General features: G+C 34.3%; 1 protein-coding gene across 1 annotated transcript in view; it reads left to right on the forward strand.

Annotated features, from left to right (window-relative positions):
- The first annotated feature begins 2,969 nt into the window (after nucleotides 1-2,969).
- The window catches only part of LOC128871571 (DNA polymerase alpha subunit B-like), a 32,951-nt gene continuing 16,718 nt past the window's right edge, over nucleotides 2,970-19,202 (forward strand). Inside the window, exons 1-2 of the mRNA XM_054113428.1 lie at nucleotides 2,970-3,050; nucleotides 8,375-8,451. Coding sequence (XP_053969403.1) covers nucleotides 2,970-3,050; nucleotides 8,375-8,451 — 158 coding nt within the window. The remainder of the gene's footprint in view (nucleotides 3,051-8,374; nucleotides 8,452-19,202) is intronic.

Here is a 19,202-nt window from a genome sequence, read left to right on the forward strand (position 1 = left end):
AAGTTACTACACCACCATCGACAAATGCACCTAGCGTAAATTCATGCATACTTTTCTACTATGTTTGTGTGTGTGTGTATATATAAAGCTGCGACTGAAGTTGAAGTTTAAGATTCCACCTGTTCGACTGTCACCTATGTTGTTGTTAACTGCCTGCCAGATTACTAAGCGTTAGATAAAAGTAAAACAAATTTCTTGAATTCTGAAAACAAAATTAACCCAGCGTTGATGTGGTGGAATAAATTTACTTGAGTGGTGTGATGGGGTATGTCATGCCACATATGTAACTCAGTACGAGTATAATCGCATACACACTAAATTGTACAAATACGAGTACAGTGGCCGCGCAGAATTCTTAAGTAGTTTGTTCTTATAATATAATTTTTAATACATACATATGTATTTCTGAACTCTTAAAATTTGTGAAAGTGCATTTCACCAAATAAAAATACCCATATAATAGAGTGCTACACATTTGCTGTCGATGGTGGTTCACCTAGCGTTTGGAATTTGAATTATGGATTTTTTTTCACTTTGGCATATTTGCATTAGGGCGGGTCAATATGTATGGGACTATTTTTTGGAGTAGAAGATTCAGATTCTAAAAAAAAATTATAAGAAAAAGTTCGTTAGAGCATAGCCTAGAGTCACTTTTGAGCCCCTCAATTTTTCATAGAAGCTACGTATTAAAAGAAGCTGTACGTAACTTCACTTCATCTTTTTACAACATTCGCAATATTTTCTATGTTTTCTGTTTCGAAAGATTGTCTTCAAAATTTTTTATTTTCAACATTTTTTTTCTGGGCAGGCCCATTCGATATGAGAACAATAAAGTGTAAGCTGGAAGTCGCTTTATATTTTTGACATTTGGTTTTTTGTTTTTTTTGCATACGATGTTGAGTATTTTCCGCGCATGTGCTTAAATGGAAGAAAATTCTAAAAAAATTTCTTGGTGCTTTGTTCTACATGTACATAATGTATATAAAGAATCGTGAAATAATAATAATAATAATAAATATTTAATCTTTTAATATTGTAATATTGTAATAGGAAAAGTCGCTGCATGCAATTATTTTGTATGTAAATAAAACTAAAACTTTCCAAAATAAAAATCAAAAAAAAAAATTTAACATTTAGCGCCAAAATGAGGCTAAAAATAGATAGATAAAAAACAGATTAAAAGAAAAGGATCTTCGTACCAAAATCTTCACAAGTATAAGTTATTAAAAACATAATATAATAGTATTCGTAGTACTTAAGTAAATATTAAAATCCATATTAGCTTCTTATTAATTAAAATTTTGAGGGATCGAAATTTAATTTAGAGGTATGTAATGGTTGACTTTTTTCGAAAAAAATTTGCTGACCCATTATACATACATAAATGTATACTTACTTACTTGACATAAATATTTCATCTTCATGTGACATTTATTTTTAACTAGATGGAGCACCCTGTATATGCTCAATAGCAATTATTCGAAAGTACCGAGAACTTGGAATTACTAATTTATTTTTTGGAAATGTTTGCTCTTGTTTCTATATTTTTTTCTTCACAAAATCCGGTCGAAGGAGATGAAAACTCAACAAATTCTTAGCACTTGCATTGTTGTCCGCATTTTGATCACTCCACTTTATTAACATACATATACATATGCCGCATTGATTTTCGTCCCAACTCTTCATTCCACCCGTTATTCAAGAATAATACAATATTTTGTTCCGAAACTTTACTTACTGAAAACTTATTTAGTGGTCTTATAACTTCAATTTTATTGTAATAAATCAGCTCCTAAAACAGATACTGCATAAGAATTGTTTGCATTACACAGCATAGAGCACAGAAATTGATGTAAACAGAAATCAGTTAAGCGTTATAATTCCTCGTACTTGTATACTCAAATCTGTATTTTTTAAATTACTTTTTCTGTGTAGGCCAACAACAAATTTTTTGAACTTTTATAAAATGTCTATTATGTTTTTGCGACGTCACAACACATACGCTAGGATAACTTGTAAATAGCCCAAATCATCCAAAACAGAAAAAACTTTAAAAGAGGCGGTAGAAAGCTGTTATTAAAACATTCTAATTCTGCCGACTTTTGCATTCTTATGCTATGACTGTTGTTGTAGCCGTAACTTTTCCCTGTCAGTGTAGTGTAATCACCGGCCGTTTTCGTCTAGCTCATCTAACTGTAGGCCCAGAAAACTTGCTGTTTCGACAGGTTGGGTCCAGAGGGAGACGGGTGTTAGATGAGTGGGTTTGATGGGGCATGTGAAAAGGTGGTTAGTGTCGTGCGGGGTACCTTCACATGCCGGACATATGTTTAGTATGTCGGCGTCGATTCTGGAAAGGTAGGAATTTAACCTGCTACAGTATCCAGAATGTAATTGTGCCAAGGTTACGCGCGACTCTCGGGGAAGTTGGAGCTTTTCGTCTGCAATGGGTGGGGTTTGGACTCCGATGACGATATTCGGGGGTCGGGAGCTTAAGAAGGTGGTAAGAGTCTCCCGGTGAATGTCATTAATTGTCTGTCTGTACAATATCCGATGCAGTAATTATCGGTCTGTTTTGTCCTGGATCTCGTCCACGTAAGGACGTTAAGGAGGTGCCTCCTGGCATGCCTGGGAGGTGGCTGAAGCAAGTGGCTGCAACACCCTAACAGGAACTACTAGCTGAGCACTTTATTATGCTCCTTTACAGGGAGCTATGACTCTTCGCGGTAACGCGAACAGCAACAAGTTTTGTAAATGAAACATGTCAATTCTATTTTATTGAGACGTTAAAGAAAACTGTTGGAAACGATAATATCCGTACTAGGATTCTATAAGGTATATTTGAGAAAATATGAGAACCGTGGTATAACGCACCCCTCCACACCACTACCGGGTTAACTTAAACTAAAACTTCTTGACAAATTTCTGTACTACGCGCTAAGCGTTATAATGTTGGGCCGTAAAACGCGGTGATGCATCCAAGTAGCGTAGTGGGTATGCGCGCGAGTGTTTCCGCTGAATTTACACGTATCAGCAGCAGCGGCGTAAACGAAGTTAGTAGTGGGGTGCACCAGGCTGGCAAGTAGCATGTTAGCTGAAACTACAGCGGAGTGGTGCGGATTTTTCTGTTGTTGCTGGCAGCTTTCATTGTTGTGTAGTTGTTTTTACTGGTTGTTGTCATTTACTCACCGCGTATGCTGGTAGTGCTACTGACTGTTGGAATTTTCTCTTTGTTTTGATGGTCTTGGCTTGTTTTTCCACTTAAATTCTATATTTTCCAATAAAATAAACACTTGAAATACTACTGGAGTAATCAGTAAAAGCGATAAACTTGTGGCAAATGAAACCCTATTAATATGCTACCTAGTAAGCAAAAAAATTGCAAATCAAAAATATCAAATAATGTTAAAATTAATATGAATATATAACTACGTTTAACAACTTTTAGTTCTCTGAGATCTATCACACTTGAAATGAGTTTCAGCTCAGATTACCTTCAGACTCACTATGCGCGTCCGAGTAATTGCGTTTAGGTACTTCTACATGTCATCACAAACTGCATTAAGCATTATAGTCAATCTGCTCACAGGGTTTATTTTCATTCGATTTCGTCGGGCAAAAGTTAGCCTTAATACTTCCCCGCGAGTATCAAGGCACAAATGTAAAACGAATTACGAACTTCGTGAACTATTTTCAGTATTAATATTTATTGCTTTTACGTCATATCGAGGGCGCGTCATGGTACAATAAAAGATTTCCATTGCTGCCCATTTCTTGCTAAAGCCTTCAACTGGTTCCATGATAGAGTTTTCGCTTAGTCCGTTTCTTAAGTTCTTCGTTGGAGCTATTTTGATCCTTGTGTTAAAATTGTAACTCTCTTTCAAGCATTTTTGATTTAACAAACTCACCCAAATGATTGACGATAGTTTAACTCAAAATCATTCTTTAGCTGATTTTTTTTACTGTAGCTGAACAGTTTAAGATTTAAACGCTCGTGTGGGTTGAGTTTATTATTAAAAACGTAGATGATAAGAAATACATTTTATGTAATTTTATATAAAAATTAGAAAAATTCCACAGTAAATTTCTTTTGAAATTTGACCTTAGAGCTATGCTCTAGTGGACTTCACTCGGAACAACATCAAGACGCATACCACAAACAAAAGGAGAAGCTCGGCCAAACACCCCATAGGGAGTTAAGCGCAAATTATATATACATATAAAAAAAGTTTACTAATGACTCAGCCAATGACGAACTTCTGAAAGAATTTTTAAAATAAAAAATGTCTCACAAAAACTAGGAGGGTGAAGTGAAACTGAATGTCTTCCATTCAAAGAATAAAATTAAGATGCTCATTGCAACTTGAGAAAATCTCCATCTAAGCCGGCGAAGGCTCCAGAGCAGACTAGTTACTTGGCACGGCCCTGGTGCATACATGGTCTGTAACGAACCTAATACTCTCAAGCACCAATTTTGTCAATGTCCAAAGCCAAGTTCTGGAATTTATAGAGTCTTGATTAAAATAAATTGTTAATCAGGCGTGTTGCGAATACGAAAGTAAAATGCATTAGTAATTGTAGGAACCAAATTAGTTTAACTTGTTCTAGAATTTGTGCTTTGATTGCCAAAGTTCTTAGACATTCGAAAAAAGCTTTGTTGGGAGAAATTATTGGTATGTATTTATATTCGTACTTGTCACACAACTAAGTGCGGGAGCAAATATCTTTAAATCTAAGCATTTTCGCAAAGCCACAGAAAAAACTTATTCTTGCATTCGCACCGGATTGCAATTCAGAGCAGTCACAATGACAATTGTAACGATGGTACCCAAATGTTAGGGAAACACGACATGCCTAAGTGCGTACAGTCACAGCAGCACCAGCACACAATGCGCAATACAGGAAGCAACAAGATCAGTAGCAGTCAAAGTGTCGTGGTCCCGTGGTCCCGTTTGTATGTGTACAAGCAAAAACAGCTGGTCCTCAGCGCGTTACTGTTGCTTGCTGGCTGGCAGGTGATGCCAATCAGAGCTACAGGCACAAAGAGGCAAAAAGTCTAGGTCTTATACTACTCACTTACAAACACACATCCATATACATATGTATGTAGATACTCAATTTAGCAACAACAAGTGCGTCCGCTTCTTTATAGGCTACACTTCTCATTTATTTCATTTTCTTTGTGCCCATATTTGTTTTTTTTTTTTTTAATTTTATTGCACTCTACATTTTTTTCTAATTTTGTTAACTCGTATTTTTACGGCAACACAGTAAAATTTTACGCGCGAACAACAGTAATCACCATTACTGCTATTGCCACACTACCCACTCGTTTGTTGCTGCGCTGTACTGTCATGTTGCTGCAACATATCGATCTCCATATTGGTGTTTGTTTATGATTGTTCATTTTTTATTTTAATTTTTTTTTTTTTTGCTTTTATTTTTGTAAGTTAGTTCGTTAGTTATTTCGTAGTTGCTTAGATGGTTACTTGGTGGGGTTTTTTTTTATTTATTTCATTTTTTTTTTATTGTTTTTTGATTTTCAAACTGTTTGTACGTAGTACCACTATACAACACACGAATATGTTTAATTTAATCTGGGAGTATCTTTCACACTCGGGCTACGGCGACATGCAGTTTTGGCCATTTCATTAAATTTTCAATTGATATTTGGTGCTGTTGAAAGTTAATGGTTTCCTTTGGGTTTATTACCAGATTTACACATTTACACGAACTCTCTGGTTGGATGAGTGTAAGTGCAAATAAATTGTCAACATGTGCGTTTATGAATCAGCAAATGGACATCTGAAAGCTATGATTTACTACTGCACGTCTAACAGTAATTTAAGGAGTGGAACAATTTATTTAGGAGCGAAGTAATAATTTATTTCTTTACTATTTGTTTTATTTGAAGTTTAGCTAAGTTTAGAAAGTACATATATTTTAGTGTAATTTTCAAGTCTAGCTATCAAGAATAAAGGACAGTTATTATCAAGAAGTAATTAAATTTGGCGGCCGCCGTAGCCGAATGGGTTGGTGCCCCTCGGCAGGCAATGACAAACCTCCGAGTGTATTTCTGCCATGAAAAAAGCTCCTCATAAAAAATATCTGCCGTTCGGAATCGGCGTAAAACTGTAGGTCCCTCCATTTGTGGAACAACATCAAGACGCACACCACTAATAGGAGGAGGAAGTGTATAAGCCTCTAAAGAGTCTATGTCGAAAAATAAAAAAGATTCATCGCAAACAATTAAATAGTTTTTTTTTTTTTGCACACCTGCAAACACTTGTTTTTATAGAGTAGTGCGCTATTATTACATATTATTAATATCAGGAAGCTTAGCACTGCGACCTTAAAGTTCTATTGTGCCTCCTTCATTGATTCAGAGTATTACCATGAATCCAACTTCCCCAATAAATTTTAATATTTGTCCATTTTTATTGAGTTTTATTTCATCCTCTGGTAAAATATGTTTACCCGCATAATGCCAGTAAATGTTTGGCGGTTTCATCATCTTCCCTATAGAAACTGTGATTTCTATTGCAGTATTTTCCCAGGTTAGTAAGATGATACCCTGTTACCCAGTGATGTGATGACTCTCAAATTATTTTTATTTAATCCCTCATAATCTTTAAAACGATTTAGATTGAAGTTACTTATCATAGATTTTGATTGCGTTGACAGTGCCTTAAATTTGCTATTCGATTTGTGTTGTGTTGCAGAACATACGTAATGGTCAACAAAGTGCATGGAAACATATATTTTTTTAAATTCTCTTTAGTTTCATAGCACAGTTTAGCAGTGTAAAGGAATTTATGCGAAACAAACTAAATTCTTGCACGAGAAAGCTCGTCTGGTATTCAGGGCTAAATTAGGTTACATACATCTTGGACGAGGGAGTAAGCTACCTTGAAAATCGAAACTGCGACCGCATTCGTTCCCACAGTGAGTTTCCACATTGTCGGAACGACAGGAATCTATATCCTGTATTTTGCTAGTTATTTACTTTGAGCCTATGAAGCGAAGTCCGCTCATTAAATTGTACCACTTTACTATCCTAGAATCGCTAAGTTCAGCGGCCTTGGTGATGTATTTATATATTATCCGTCACGAAGCAACGATTTTTCCCTTTTATATCGGGTGTTTTTTTAGAGCTTGAGAACTTAATATGAAAATACAAAACAGAAATATTGTCTGAACGCATTATTAAAGAAAAATATTACATTATACGCTGGAAAATAATTTCATTTAATTTACTTTTTGGAATATGTTATCCGGCATATGTTCGCCGCGGCTACATATTTTCCATTCGAGCAGGTCAATTTTTCACTACTTTTTCCAATAAATCTGAACATGTTGTGCCATCTTGTTGGAACCAAATGTCGTCGATGGTTAGCTGATAAAAGTTTGGAAACAAAAAATTCAGTAGTATGGCACGATAGCGGTCGCCATTCACATCCGCCAGAGAACAAAATGAATTTTTTCAAATAAATTTCCACAATTTGAAAATGTTGTTTTGGCGTTAAACGATTCATGATGACTTGCAACACCTTACTGAACAGAAATTTCAAAACAATTTTTTCAATTCTCAGCTGTAAAGTCATAGTTATCAATAGTGATAGTTCTCATAAAGCTAAAAACAGCACCCGATACTTTTTACCAAATCAAATTAAATTAAAGCGTATATCATCTAGATCATTCGAGAGGACAGGAATAAATGTTCATTCTAAGAATCTTGTATAGAACCACCATTTCTAATAATTAGAACAAAGACAATTAACGATGCGAAGCTCCGCCTCTGCATATTTGTCAATGTCTTGTTGGAAAAAAATACGTTCCTAGAACACCCGCAATATTATATTTAATGTTTAGTATGTATAAGGTTCTCAAAAGTTTAATAAAATGTATCACCTCCTTTTCATGACTTCTCATTGCCTGATTGCTGAACATACTAAGTGGGCAGTTGGAATATAGAAAAATGCTAAAAAAAAATGCTAATATTTTTTTAGTCTAATAATACACATCTGTATGCACTTACATAATTAAAAGATAAATGTCATCACAAATAACGGTAATTCGTTTAACTTATTGCAACGGGTTTATTTTTATGAACTTCGAAAATGAAACTTGCAAAAATTCCCAATTCTCTGTACAAAATAAATTTTTCCTTCGCAAAAGTAATCGCCTTTTTTACTCCATTTTCTTTTACACTTTCTGGAGCAGCTGCAACTTGCATATTTTAATATTTCTTTTTTAACAAATACTCTCTGCTATTGCTATTACTAATACCTACTCATATCCGCTTACTACATGCTCCTTGTTTGTATTTGAAATCATATTCTGAAATTATTGTTTCCTCTTTGAATTATGCTTTCAGGCTAAAAATGCTTTGGCAAGAACACCTGCTCGCCAAGGTGATGCACTACTCTTCAGCCCAGTCAGTTATTCGCCAATGTAAGTAAGCAATGCTATAAAGTATAAATATATTTATATTGCATACAGGTATACGTATGTACATACAAATAGTGACGTTTTGATTTAAAAATATATTAGGTCGGGTCAGTTTGTGTACACCGTACCATAAAATTATTTCTCGAATCACACTGGTCAAGCATAATTGTAGAAATATATTTATTAATTTATTTATTTCAGTCTTTCAGAGAGAAGTCTTTCAGACTAATCCAATTAGTAAAATTTTTGCAAAAATATAAATTTCTTAATATTAACATTAAACTCTATAATATTGCTGTAATTATTAAATAATCGGGCACTTCGAATAATAGGCTCATTCAATGAATACTTGGTTTTTTTAGTTGAATGAACAAATAAGCGATTATTTCTAAGACTATAAGACGAGATATGAGCTTGGAAGAGATTGGCCAACTCGTTGCAGTTAATGTTGCCATTGATAACATTATAAACAGAAAATAATGAGATGTAGATTATTCTGACAGTAATATAAGAATGATAATATAATCAGACAGTGACTGTAGACCTAATAATTTCCGCCTGTTGATATAATGAAGAGAAACATTTGACCAACAAATCTTACTGAAAGCAAATTTGATAAAAAAAATCTGTGCTTCTTCGATTTTTTTTAAATGGTTTTCGTAATATGAATTCAATTTTAACTAGCAATATTCGAGGCGTCTTCTCACTATGGCAATATATAGCGACTTCCATGTCTGAGGATCTTTGAAGTTACTAATGTTTCGTCTAATAAAACGGATCATTGCATATACTTGGACCACTTTGCGTCAAAAATAGCTTTAAATCTTTCAGCGATTTAGTGCACTGTGATTTAATTTATAATTAAATAAATAAACGTTTGATTTTTTGGTAAATGTTATTAACAATGGTTCGTTGTACACCATTACTTAAACGCACATATGTATATCTGACGGCTGATTCTTACTATCAAATGATTTGCTTGCCGCAAGAAGAAATTTGACATCATCTGCAAACATTAGCCAGTTGGCAAACTTAAAATGATTCTGTAGTTTATAAAAATAATGAACAACAATGAGTCACTGTGAGTTCCTTGCGGAATGCCCGAATAAGCCTCAACTAAAGCTATAGAGACAATAGAGCCGATTTTCACAAATAACTTATTGCTATTTAGAAAGCTGGTGAAGAATTATAAGAGTTTTCCCCTGATGCCATAATATTTGAAATTTTATAAAATAATTGAGTGATCAAATTTGTCAAACGCCTTTATGCATATAATATAAAGCATAATTATGTCAATGAAAGATTGTCCAGAATGATCGTTAAAGTTATTTCTTTGCTGTATTTTCATGATCAATTTTTTCTCACACAAAATAACCCAACCTAATATGTACCTGCATACATATATATCTATACCGAGATTAACAAAAGCATATACAGTGCACTCGCGGTAACTCGAATAGCCGCTAAGTCGAACGACATGCTAACTCGAACACATTTTTTCCCCTATTGACTTCTTTGTAACTCGAACAATAAAAAAGCGCTATAACTCGAACAAAAAAACAAATTTATTTGTACACACATTCTTTTCAAACATGTACATTTTGTACATAGATACATATGTATATAAATTATATGTATACTAGTGTATTGTCCATATGAATATTTCGGCGTTAATATCCCGTTAGTTTTCTGGGAACAACATCTTGCATTGACCAAATTGCTTTAAATTTATCATTTGTAGTATATCAGTGCACGTGAGTAATGGATCGTAAAAGGTTGAAGTGTTTAACATTAAAAGAGAGGGCTGAAGTCCTTAACAAAATTAAACGTGGACGTAGTGTTACTTCTCTAGCGAAGGAATATGGGGTAGCCAAGTCCACCATAAGTCTTATAAAAAAGAAAGATAAGGCAATTTATGGCTTGCACTAACGCTACCGGCAACCATAAGCTTAAACTTCTCGTTATTGACAAAGCAAGAAATCCTCGTGTTTTCAAAAATTTTAACTGTCCGGTGGAGTACAAAAATTCCAAATCAGCCTGGATGACTTCGGCGATTTTCAAAGACTGGTTTCATAATTCGTTCGTGCCGCAGGTAAAATCCAGATTCATTAAAACAATTTTTTTAACCAAGTTAAATGACTTTAATATTTAGGTAAGAAAAAATTTGAAAGATGGGGACTACCTGAGAAGGCTCTTCTTCTAATTGATAATGCCCCATCACATCCCAACGAAATCGAATTAAAGTCCGAGGATGGTTTAATTTTAACTATGTTTATGCCGCCGAATGTGACACCATTGATCCAGCCAATGGACCAAAATGTAATTCGTATAACGAAACTATACTACAGAAATTTTCTACTGGCTTCCATTTTCAACAATCGATCGAAAAATCGATATCGATGACTGTTTTTTTAACATAGCACACTCAATTGATAAGTCGAACAAATTCGATAAATCGAACAGCGCCTGTTTTAATTAGTTCGAGTTATCGCGAGTGCACTGTAATTTAAAAACGTACAATAATGGTAAATCCAAGAAAGTGAACATCCGTATGATATAGGTAAGTTTACAGTTGAGTTCACTATAATAGCAGCGCGACATATTGTAACCTTTTGACCATTTTTTTAATTTAATTTTTTTTTTTTTAATTTAGATTACACTACAATAAAATCATGTCTGACTGAAATTTTCGAACCTTCTATAAAATTAAAAAATAAAATGCAAAAAATTGTGCATCAAATTTCGAACTTTTTAATTAGAGTTTTTACAAAAATTTGTGTAGCAATTTTATAACTATTTAAATTTTGATATTCAAGATATAGTCCAAAATAAACAAGACTGAGTTAAATAGGAACGACAGGAGCTTTGTTCTGATAACTTCGAGTTTATTTAATCAAAATAATCTCTTCGGCCTCGATACACTGTTTTGCGCGATCTAAAAGCTTTTCGAAAGAGTGTTTCAGGTCATTGACCGGAGTGTCCTTCAGGATGTCGGTACAAGTCTTTTGGATGGCCTCTACAGACGTAAAACGTTTTCCTTTCGTGCCCAAATGCAATTTTCCGAATAGGTGGAAGTCACAGGGAGCCATATATGGCAAATACGGTGAGTGATTTATGGTTGAAATGCGATTTCTAGTAAAAAATCAGTCACAAGAGTGGATCGATGAGGTGGTGCATTATCATGCAATAAGCGCCAGCTTCAGGGCGATTTCGGCGAATGCGATGCAACAAACGCTTCAAAACGCCAAGATAGAATATTGCATCGACAGTTTGGCCCGTTGGCACGAACATCTTGTGGACAATTCCCTTGGAATCGTAAAAACAAACTGGATTTTTGACTTCTCCAAGCGCGAATTTTTGGATGGTGGCTGGTAAACAATCATCGTCATAAACTTATTTCATCAATTAAAATGTTTCGGTAAACGTTTTACCGATTTTAAAACAAAATTTAGTATTAGCTCTTTGTTCGAATTTCATTTTTGTGCCGATGACTCAAACATACTGATACTTTAGACGCAATAATTTCGCTTCTACTGTACCGAATGTTAAAAGCTTTCACCGGAAGTCAGCTAGGAATGTAACTTCCAAAAACATTTTTATGACGCCAGTCTTCTTTCTTGTGCATTTTCTCCATACAAAAAATGCCTAACCCTGTCAGCAAAAAAAACTTATCAAAAACTTGCAGCTCCACTTTTTTCCTAAAGTCTCTGACTAAAATTAAAAGTAAGTAAAAAAAAATGGTTAAAACTTTGCAATATATCGCGCTGCTATTATTGTGAGCACAGGTGTACATACTTATGTATGAATAGAAAAGCCTTTAGGCGAAACGGCAAATCTGAAACAGCTGAATAGCAAGAACTCTGTAATTGCGGAGTATGAACCATATAAAATATAATAGTGATGTGCGAATTTCACATAAAAATACTTGTGTAATGTTGCATAAGTACACACTTTAAAATGCGCACACATAAATAATATTTTGTTAAATAATAAACAAATAAGTCTGATTGTGGCCGGCAACAATGCGAAGTGTATCTAATAATCAAACACAGGGCCTTCGCAAATTTTTTTTTCGAAAAATTACTCTTTTGTTTTTGTTCCTCGATTTTTTTTACATTTATTACGCTCGTTAAGAAACATCGAAATGTTCATCTGTAAATTTCGTTGTTACATCATAACTAATTATTTGGCATAATAAAAGTTGCAAAAATTAGGGTATAAAAAATTTGCCCTTTTTGCGAAGGCTTAAAGAATAGCCCTTTGCGTTGAATATTTGCAAAAGTTGAATGCTGCAAAAAGTTTCATAAATTTTTTTTTTTTTCAATATGTTGATTTTTACTAAATAAAATTTTCTTAATACAAACTTTTCTCATTTGCTATCCAAATGATCCATATACTTGTATTAAGGAGACTCTTTCTGGTAGTATTTAGGCTGGTGGTATTTAGGAAAAACGAAACTTAGAAGTTAGACAGTTAGTCCCAGAGCTCAAGAGTGTAAATTTTTTTTAGCTAAGTATTAAGGTGCTACTTAAATTTCAACTTTCGTAAAATATCCGCGTCTACTCCCCATGTTTATAAAATAATAATTGTCTTAAATTTTTTTCATGAAACATATATTTTTAGGTTCATCTTTATAAAAGTACAGCGATACTACATGGTTAAGGTTAAAAATGTATTTTTAACACATTTTTTAACACAGCTTCCTTTATATGACAAGCGTGGAAGTGAAATTGTACGTGCAAATTACTTGTGGTTTGAGGTGTTTTATAAGGCTTAAGATCTATTTTATCACAAAATAGGTTAGACGTTTTCCTTAGCTGGAATTGTAACTATCAAATGATACCAAAATGTCCAAGCTCCAAAATTTTTGCATCTGGAATTTTATCCGTGTTCGAAACACTATTAGCCACTGACGGCTCTGTTCTGTCGCACATTGACAAAGAGGTGACCTACGCTCTGTTATAAGGAGGACACTTAAGTTTTATTTTACCGGATATTGTTATTGATATTTCAGACAAATGAATCTGAATTATTAACTTAAAGTACTAAATTTTCCTTGGAACAATTGTTTGATTTATGTTATATTATCCTTAACAAAAACGTTTAAAATAATTCCTTTTTAAAATTTTTCATTTACTGGGAGCAACCTTTCAATATTGCGTTAAAAATACAATTAAAGACCACACTTCTTTATGTCTTAGAATATAATAAAATATAAGTATAATAAGTAACACCTGAAATTATTGAAAAAAAAATTGTAGTTAAATATGGAACACTTAAATAAGTACTGAGAAAACACCACAAACATGAGTATTGTTAATATTTTTTAAACTGATTTTCATAGGAATTATGAGCTCTACAGTGGCTTTGTCGAATCGGTACCGCGAATAAAAGGAGTTGTCGTCTAATTCGAATGAATTGGCCTTTCTTTTGTAAGCATCGAAATAACGTAGCATCCTCAATAATTTCGAAATCGCTTTCAATATTTTCAAAACGAACATTTTTTTAGCATTGAAGTATAGTATTCAGACAAAAGCAAGCATGCAAATTGTGCACGCCGAATATGCAGAAAACTAAAACTTGCTTTAATTATAATATTTTGCAACCAGCTTAAATTTAGAGTTGACTTTTAAAAACAAACTCGATTCTAGCTCGACTATGGTTAAAATAAAGTGCAGTTTTACTTGAGGTGTGTCTTAAGAGGTGACTATGCGCTACAGTTCGCAAGCGGAGTGGTACGAATATAAATTATTTATTAAATATGCTCAAGATTTCTTTTGTTTCAAAAAACGGAATTAAATTACATATCTCAATTTGATAATTTCTGTGGAATATTGCCAAACACCTACCTTTAAGATGATTTGTCTTTGGATTAACATATCAAAATCTTTCACTCACTAAGCCAAAGCTATGAATCAGTAATTTAATGCTTGAAAGATAAAGAAAATACTAATTCGACATAAATTGCTTTGGACAAATGCATACACACATATATTTATTTCATCCCATATTTACAGTATCATAAATTTGCCTTTGAAATATTTTATTTAGGGTTGCATCATTTTTCTAGTTCATTCGTGATGCACATACACTTTTAAAAATAAGTGAATCATATTTCTCTTCTCCTTCTCCCTCTTTCTTCTGAAAATGCCAGCGCAACTATTAATTGTAGTACGAAATCGAACTTCAATATCAACATATGTAAAACACCTCGGGTTATCATAAAATTTACGATTATGAAATTGCAAAAAACATTTGCAACTTTTTCACAAAACGCTTTTATATACTCGTAGCCATATGCGCATATGTATATGTATTTATTTATGTACGTGCATATGCATTCTTATGTTATTACCCAGTAAGAGCATTGGAGGTGCTGCCAAGAAAATAGTAGTCCCACAACACCCCACGAACATCAATGGGAAATTGTTCGCCAGTTCGTTGAAACTTCGTGCAACAACAACACGGAAGATTGATAGCATAGCTTCAAGAATGATAACATGCGAGATTGGCCCCATCTGGGACGATTTTTTAGAGTGATTTTTGCGTAAAGTCATACTAGTGCAGTTTAGTGAGTGAAATGTGAAAATACAAGAAGGAGAAATTATACAAACAACACACGAATAAATTGCACAAGTGTGACGTCAAACCCATGACGCTTCTGTCCAACTCAATGAGAGCGGAATACGAAGTGACGCCATCTTTGTATTCTGTGCATCGTAATATTGATGGGACGCAGTCCTTACTTTTCGCATCAATGCGTTTAAAAGCTGGCCAGCATTCTTTTTTTCGATCTTGGTTTCACTGTTCTTGTTGTTCGTTTCTAAGGTTACTTTTTTCTCTTTTTTCTTGTTCTCATCTCGTATGAAATTTTTCAAATTTATTGAAAATTCTGTTATAAAAACAAATAAAAATTAGTTCTGAGTAAGTAATGAAGGATTCGTATTCCAATCCTCAAATCAATCGTCAATCGACTCTCTATAAACGAAGCTACGGCAAGCAAATCGTCGTCGCGTCCATTTCGAAGTGCAAAATTTGCTTAATTTCGTGTGAAATGCCTGAAGTAAAAAATGAAAAAGAAAAAAAGGACTTATTATAAACTGGTGATTTCGAGAACAATATGATAATAGGTTTTCACAAATCCTAAGCCGTTTTATATCGAAAGAAAAAATAATTTTACTTACACTTAGACCGCGTGACATGTAAATATATTTATAATGCTTGTAAAGTAGACCGTTTAATCCAAAAGTACGTAGATATCACTTTAAATTTGTCGGTAATTTTTTGTACTTTACTGGTCCTACGAAATTTAAACTCATGGCAATTCGTTTAACAGCTAAACTGAAATAAATTTTGGAGCAATAGCAATTTGAAAAACGCAATTTGATGGTCCGATTATGTGTCCCCTTACGGGTTAGGAGGTTAGAATTTGCCTGCGGTAAGGTAGGCCTAACCGAAGACTTCAACGCAGTACCGCCGGGACAGAAGCCCTTGGAGTTCGTTCCGACCTGTTCTTGGTCGTGGTTTAATACCTAAATACTGGTAGAGGCTCTTTTGTTCAATGTGGAGCTGCAATGCAACCGGTTAGCGGAACCCAAAAAATGGCAGAGGGTTAGATAAGCCCCGTGCCCTACTAAGGCGGTTAGTGTGTCCATGTCGCACCACCAATTGGTACCATAAATCGAGAGGTTGCTGATCAACCTATTAATTTGACCCGCTGTGCTTTTGAGCACCGTGCGGCTGGACCGTCGCCGGCAGGTAGCCATGTTAAACACATCGGGCGTGGATGTCCAATTATGTGATTGGGTCACGGTATTTAAACGAGGGATATTATAGAATGTAAAAAGCTTCGGTTTTAGGACATAATTTGTGCTTAATTTACTCGATGATGGTATTTAAAATATGGCATACCTATACTAGTACACTACTTTTACACCGCTTATAGGAGTGGTGAATAATTAATCTATGAAATTTACTTAAGGGGGGAAGCTGGTCTAGAATTTTGAAAAAATCGAAAAATTTTTTTTTGTCTTAAAAGGTGCTTTAGGGTCTTAGAAATAATATACCAAATGAGGGATGCCAGCAAAAATGTCTAAATGCCCAAATTTTTCATTCGACGGCAGTGCCTCGCAGGTATGCCCCGAACGCTACTTACAACTTTAAACGCGTTTTTCTCGAAATCACTTTTTTTAAACTGACCGAAGACATAACTCGAACAAATCTTTACCGATTCTTACGAAATTTTGACAATACATTCGAAATACCTTTCTCCGGAGACGTACGTAGGATTTTTTATTTATATTACATAGTTTTTTTTTTAATCAACAATTTTATGTCGTTCTTAATAGTGAAAATTGTAACTTTTTGTTCAAACGTGCACCATTTCGCGAAAAAACAAAATATCGAAAAAATTCTACGTACGTCTCTTTCTGTTGTTATATAGAAACTAAAAAAATTTTATTTTTTGATCCAGGACAAAAATTAAGGAGTTTACGTATTCGGCAATGGACCCACTAGAAAAAAAGGCGCCTTAGGAGAACTGCTGGACAGCGGCCATTTTGAAATTAATTCAGACGAAAAATTTTGTATTTGTACCATGAAAGCTATATTATTAAACCTATTTCACAGATTTTCGATTGATTCCTTTGTTGAGTCAAAATAAATTCATAAAATATGCCCATTTTTTGCGCTCTAGACCAGCTTCCCCCCTTAAACGAGCACTATATTTAGAGCTTAAGGAGCTATTCTTCTTCTGCAATGTTAAAAGGGATTAAAAATTTGGAGTGTTGAGAATCGATCCTGACTTCGTGGAGAATGGTCGTGCATTATTTGTAGAATGATTACTTTTTTACTGAATAGTTACGTATTTATATAGAAAATTGCCTGTAGTGAAATTTGATTAGTCTTAAATGCAAGAGTTTTATTACACTCACTTTGACATTGACAAAGTGCACGCGAACTAATTTAGCGATAGCGCTTTGGATCGTTAAGTAAAAATTGGCACTTAAATAAATTTAGGCGATCAAATTCGTAATGGTATATCTAAAAAATGTCGGTTCGATTTATTGTCGTGTGTGAATACATGTATGTACATATGGAATATTTATGTATATGTGTGTTAAATCTTTGCGCAAATGTGTACTTGTGGTGCAAATATGCAATGAACTCTACGGGGTTCTCTTTTATTGGAAACCTTTTTATTGGTTTCCAGTCATTGTATCAAAACCTCGAAATACGTGTTAAATATTGAAAAATTTGGAAATGTTAAATAGCCCAAAGTTATTGGTATCTACATTTTTTACTTATAACAGTAAATAGGATAAGTAAGATGATATACTTTTTATAAATATTTGTTTTTCTTTCTCATATAAGGGAATATAAATAAAAGGAATATTAATTTTTTTATTTCTAATATCACCCCACATCTATGTCTACCTTTTATTAAAAATACTCTATCAAATTTCTGTTTTGACTTTAACCCGTATTCTCAGCTTGTCTTAACATTTCTTTTGGCAAAATGGCATCAGGCAAATCAGATCGTTGAATTCAAATGCAAAAGCTATCAAAGCAGTGATGGCAAGAAATTCGGAAAGACAGATATATTTTAACAGTGGAAGCTCGCGATCTCGACGTGACAGATCTATTTTAATAAAGATTTTTTAATATAATATATAGAAAGTGTAGTTATAAGCAATTGAAATGTCTAAATTAATTATTTAAATAAATAATTGGCATAGTTAGATTCCCTATCGAAAATGTATTTTTTATTAATTATAAATTATAATATTATGATACGACGAATACCCCGTCATTGTTGCTACAATTCCAAATAATCAAGCCAAAGTTCAGTTGCTATTTCATCCAATTGAGTGTCTGGCCAATTAAACTCAACCACGATAAGGAAACGAGACTAAATTTTTGATGTGCTGTTGCTACAAATACATCCAAATAGACTCTTTCTTGCCTTAGCCAATTCGACCAATCGAAATTCCAAGCAAGTGAGATGACCATTGATTGATGCACAGTACCCATTTATATGCCGGGGACTGGTAACATACAGTGAAATAAGCTGCAGATCCGCAAAAAAAGACGGCGCTGAAGACAGCGATGGTATGTCCCCGGATATCGCCTATTCAACATCGTCACAGTGAAATATGTATGCAACCTATTAAAAAGCATAACACCTTGCTCCACAAGTAGCTCCTGGTAGGATGTTACTATAGGAACTATATCACCATCTGCTAGACACTTCAAAAGACGTCTCCAACAACTGACTAACAAGATCCAAACATACCCACAACAACCATTAAACCTTACTGTATAAAGACCGGCGGGGGCTACAAGTCACTTCGGGGAGTTTCATGGTGATTGTGGTTTGAAACCTAAATGCGTGTACAGCCTTTTTGGTCCAATGTATAGTTGCATTGCAACCGGGTGCTTGAGTCCAAAGCACGGCAAATGTTTAGACGGACATGCCTTCCCAAGGTGGTTAGTGTGTTCATTCCACATCACCAATTGGTATCTTAAATGCTTTTACAATTTTTTTGAGGTGCTGATCAACACATTATTTTGATCGGCTGTGCTTTTAAGTACTGTGAAGTAAGGCCGTTGTCGGCAGGTGCCCATGTTAATCACACCAGACATTGTATACCTATAAACAGGCTAGCAACGCGATACACCGTGAGTCCCTCACCACCTTCACGAACTCTCGCCTTTCGAATGTCGTTATCGAAGTCCAACCACTACCTAGAGCT

Source organism: Anastrepha ludens, chromosome 2 (genome assembly GCF_028408465.1).
Source record: "Anastrepha ludens isolate Willacy chromosome 2, idAnaLude1.1, whole genome shotgun sequence".
Taxonomy (NCBI): domain Eukaryota; kingdom Metazoa; phylum Arthropoda; class Insecta; order Diptera; family Tephritidae; genus Anastrepha; species Anastrepha ludens.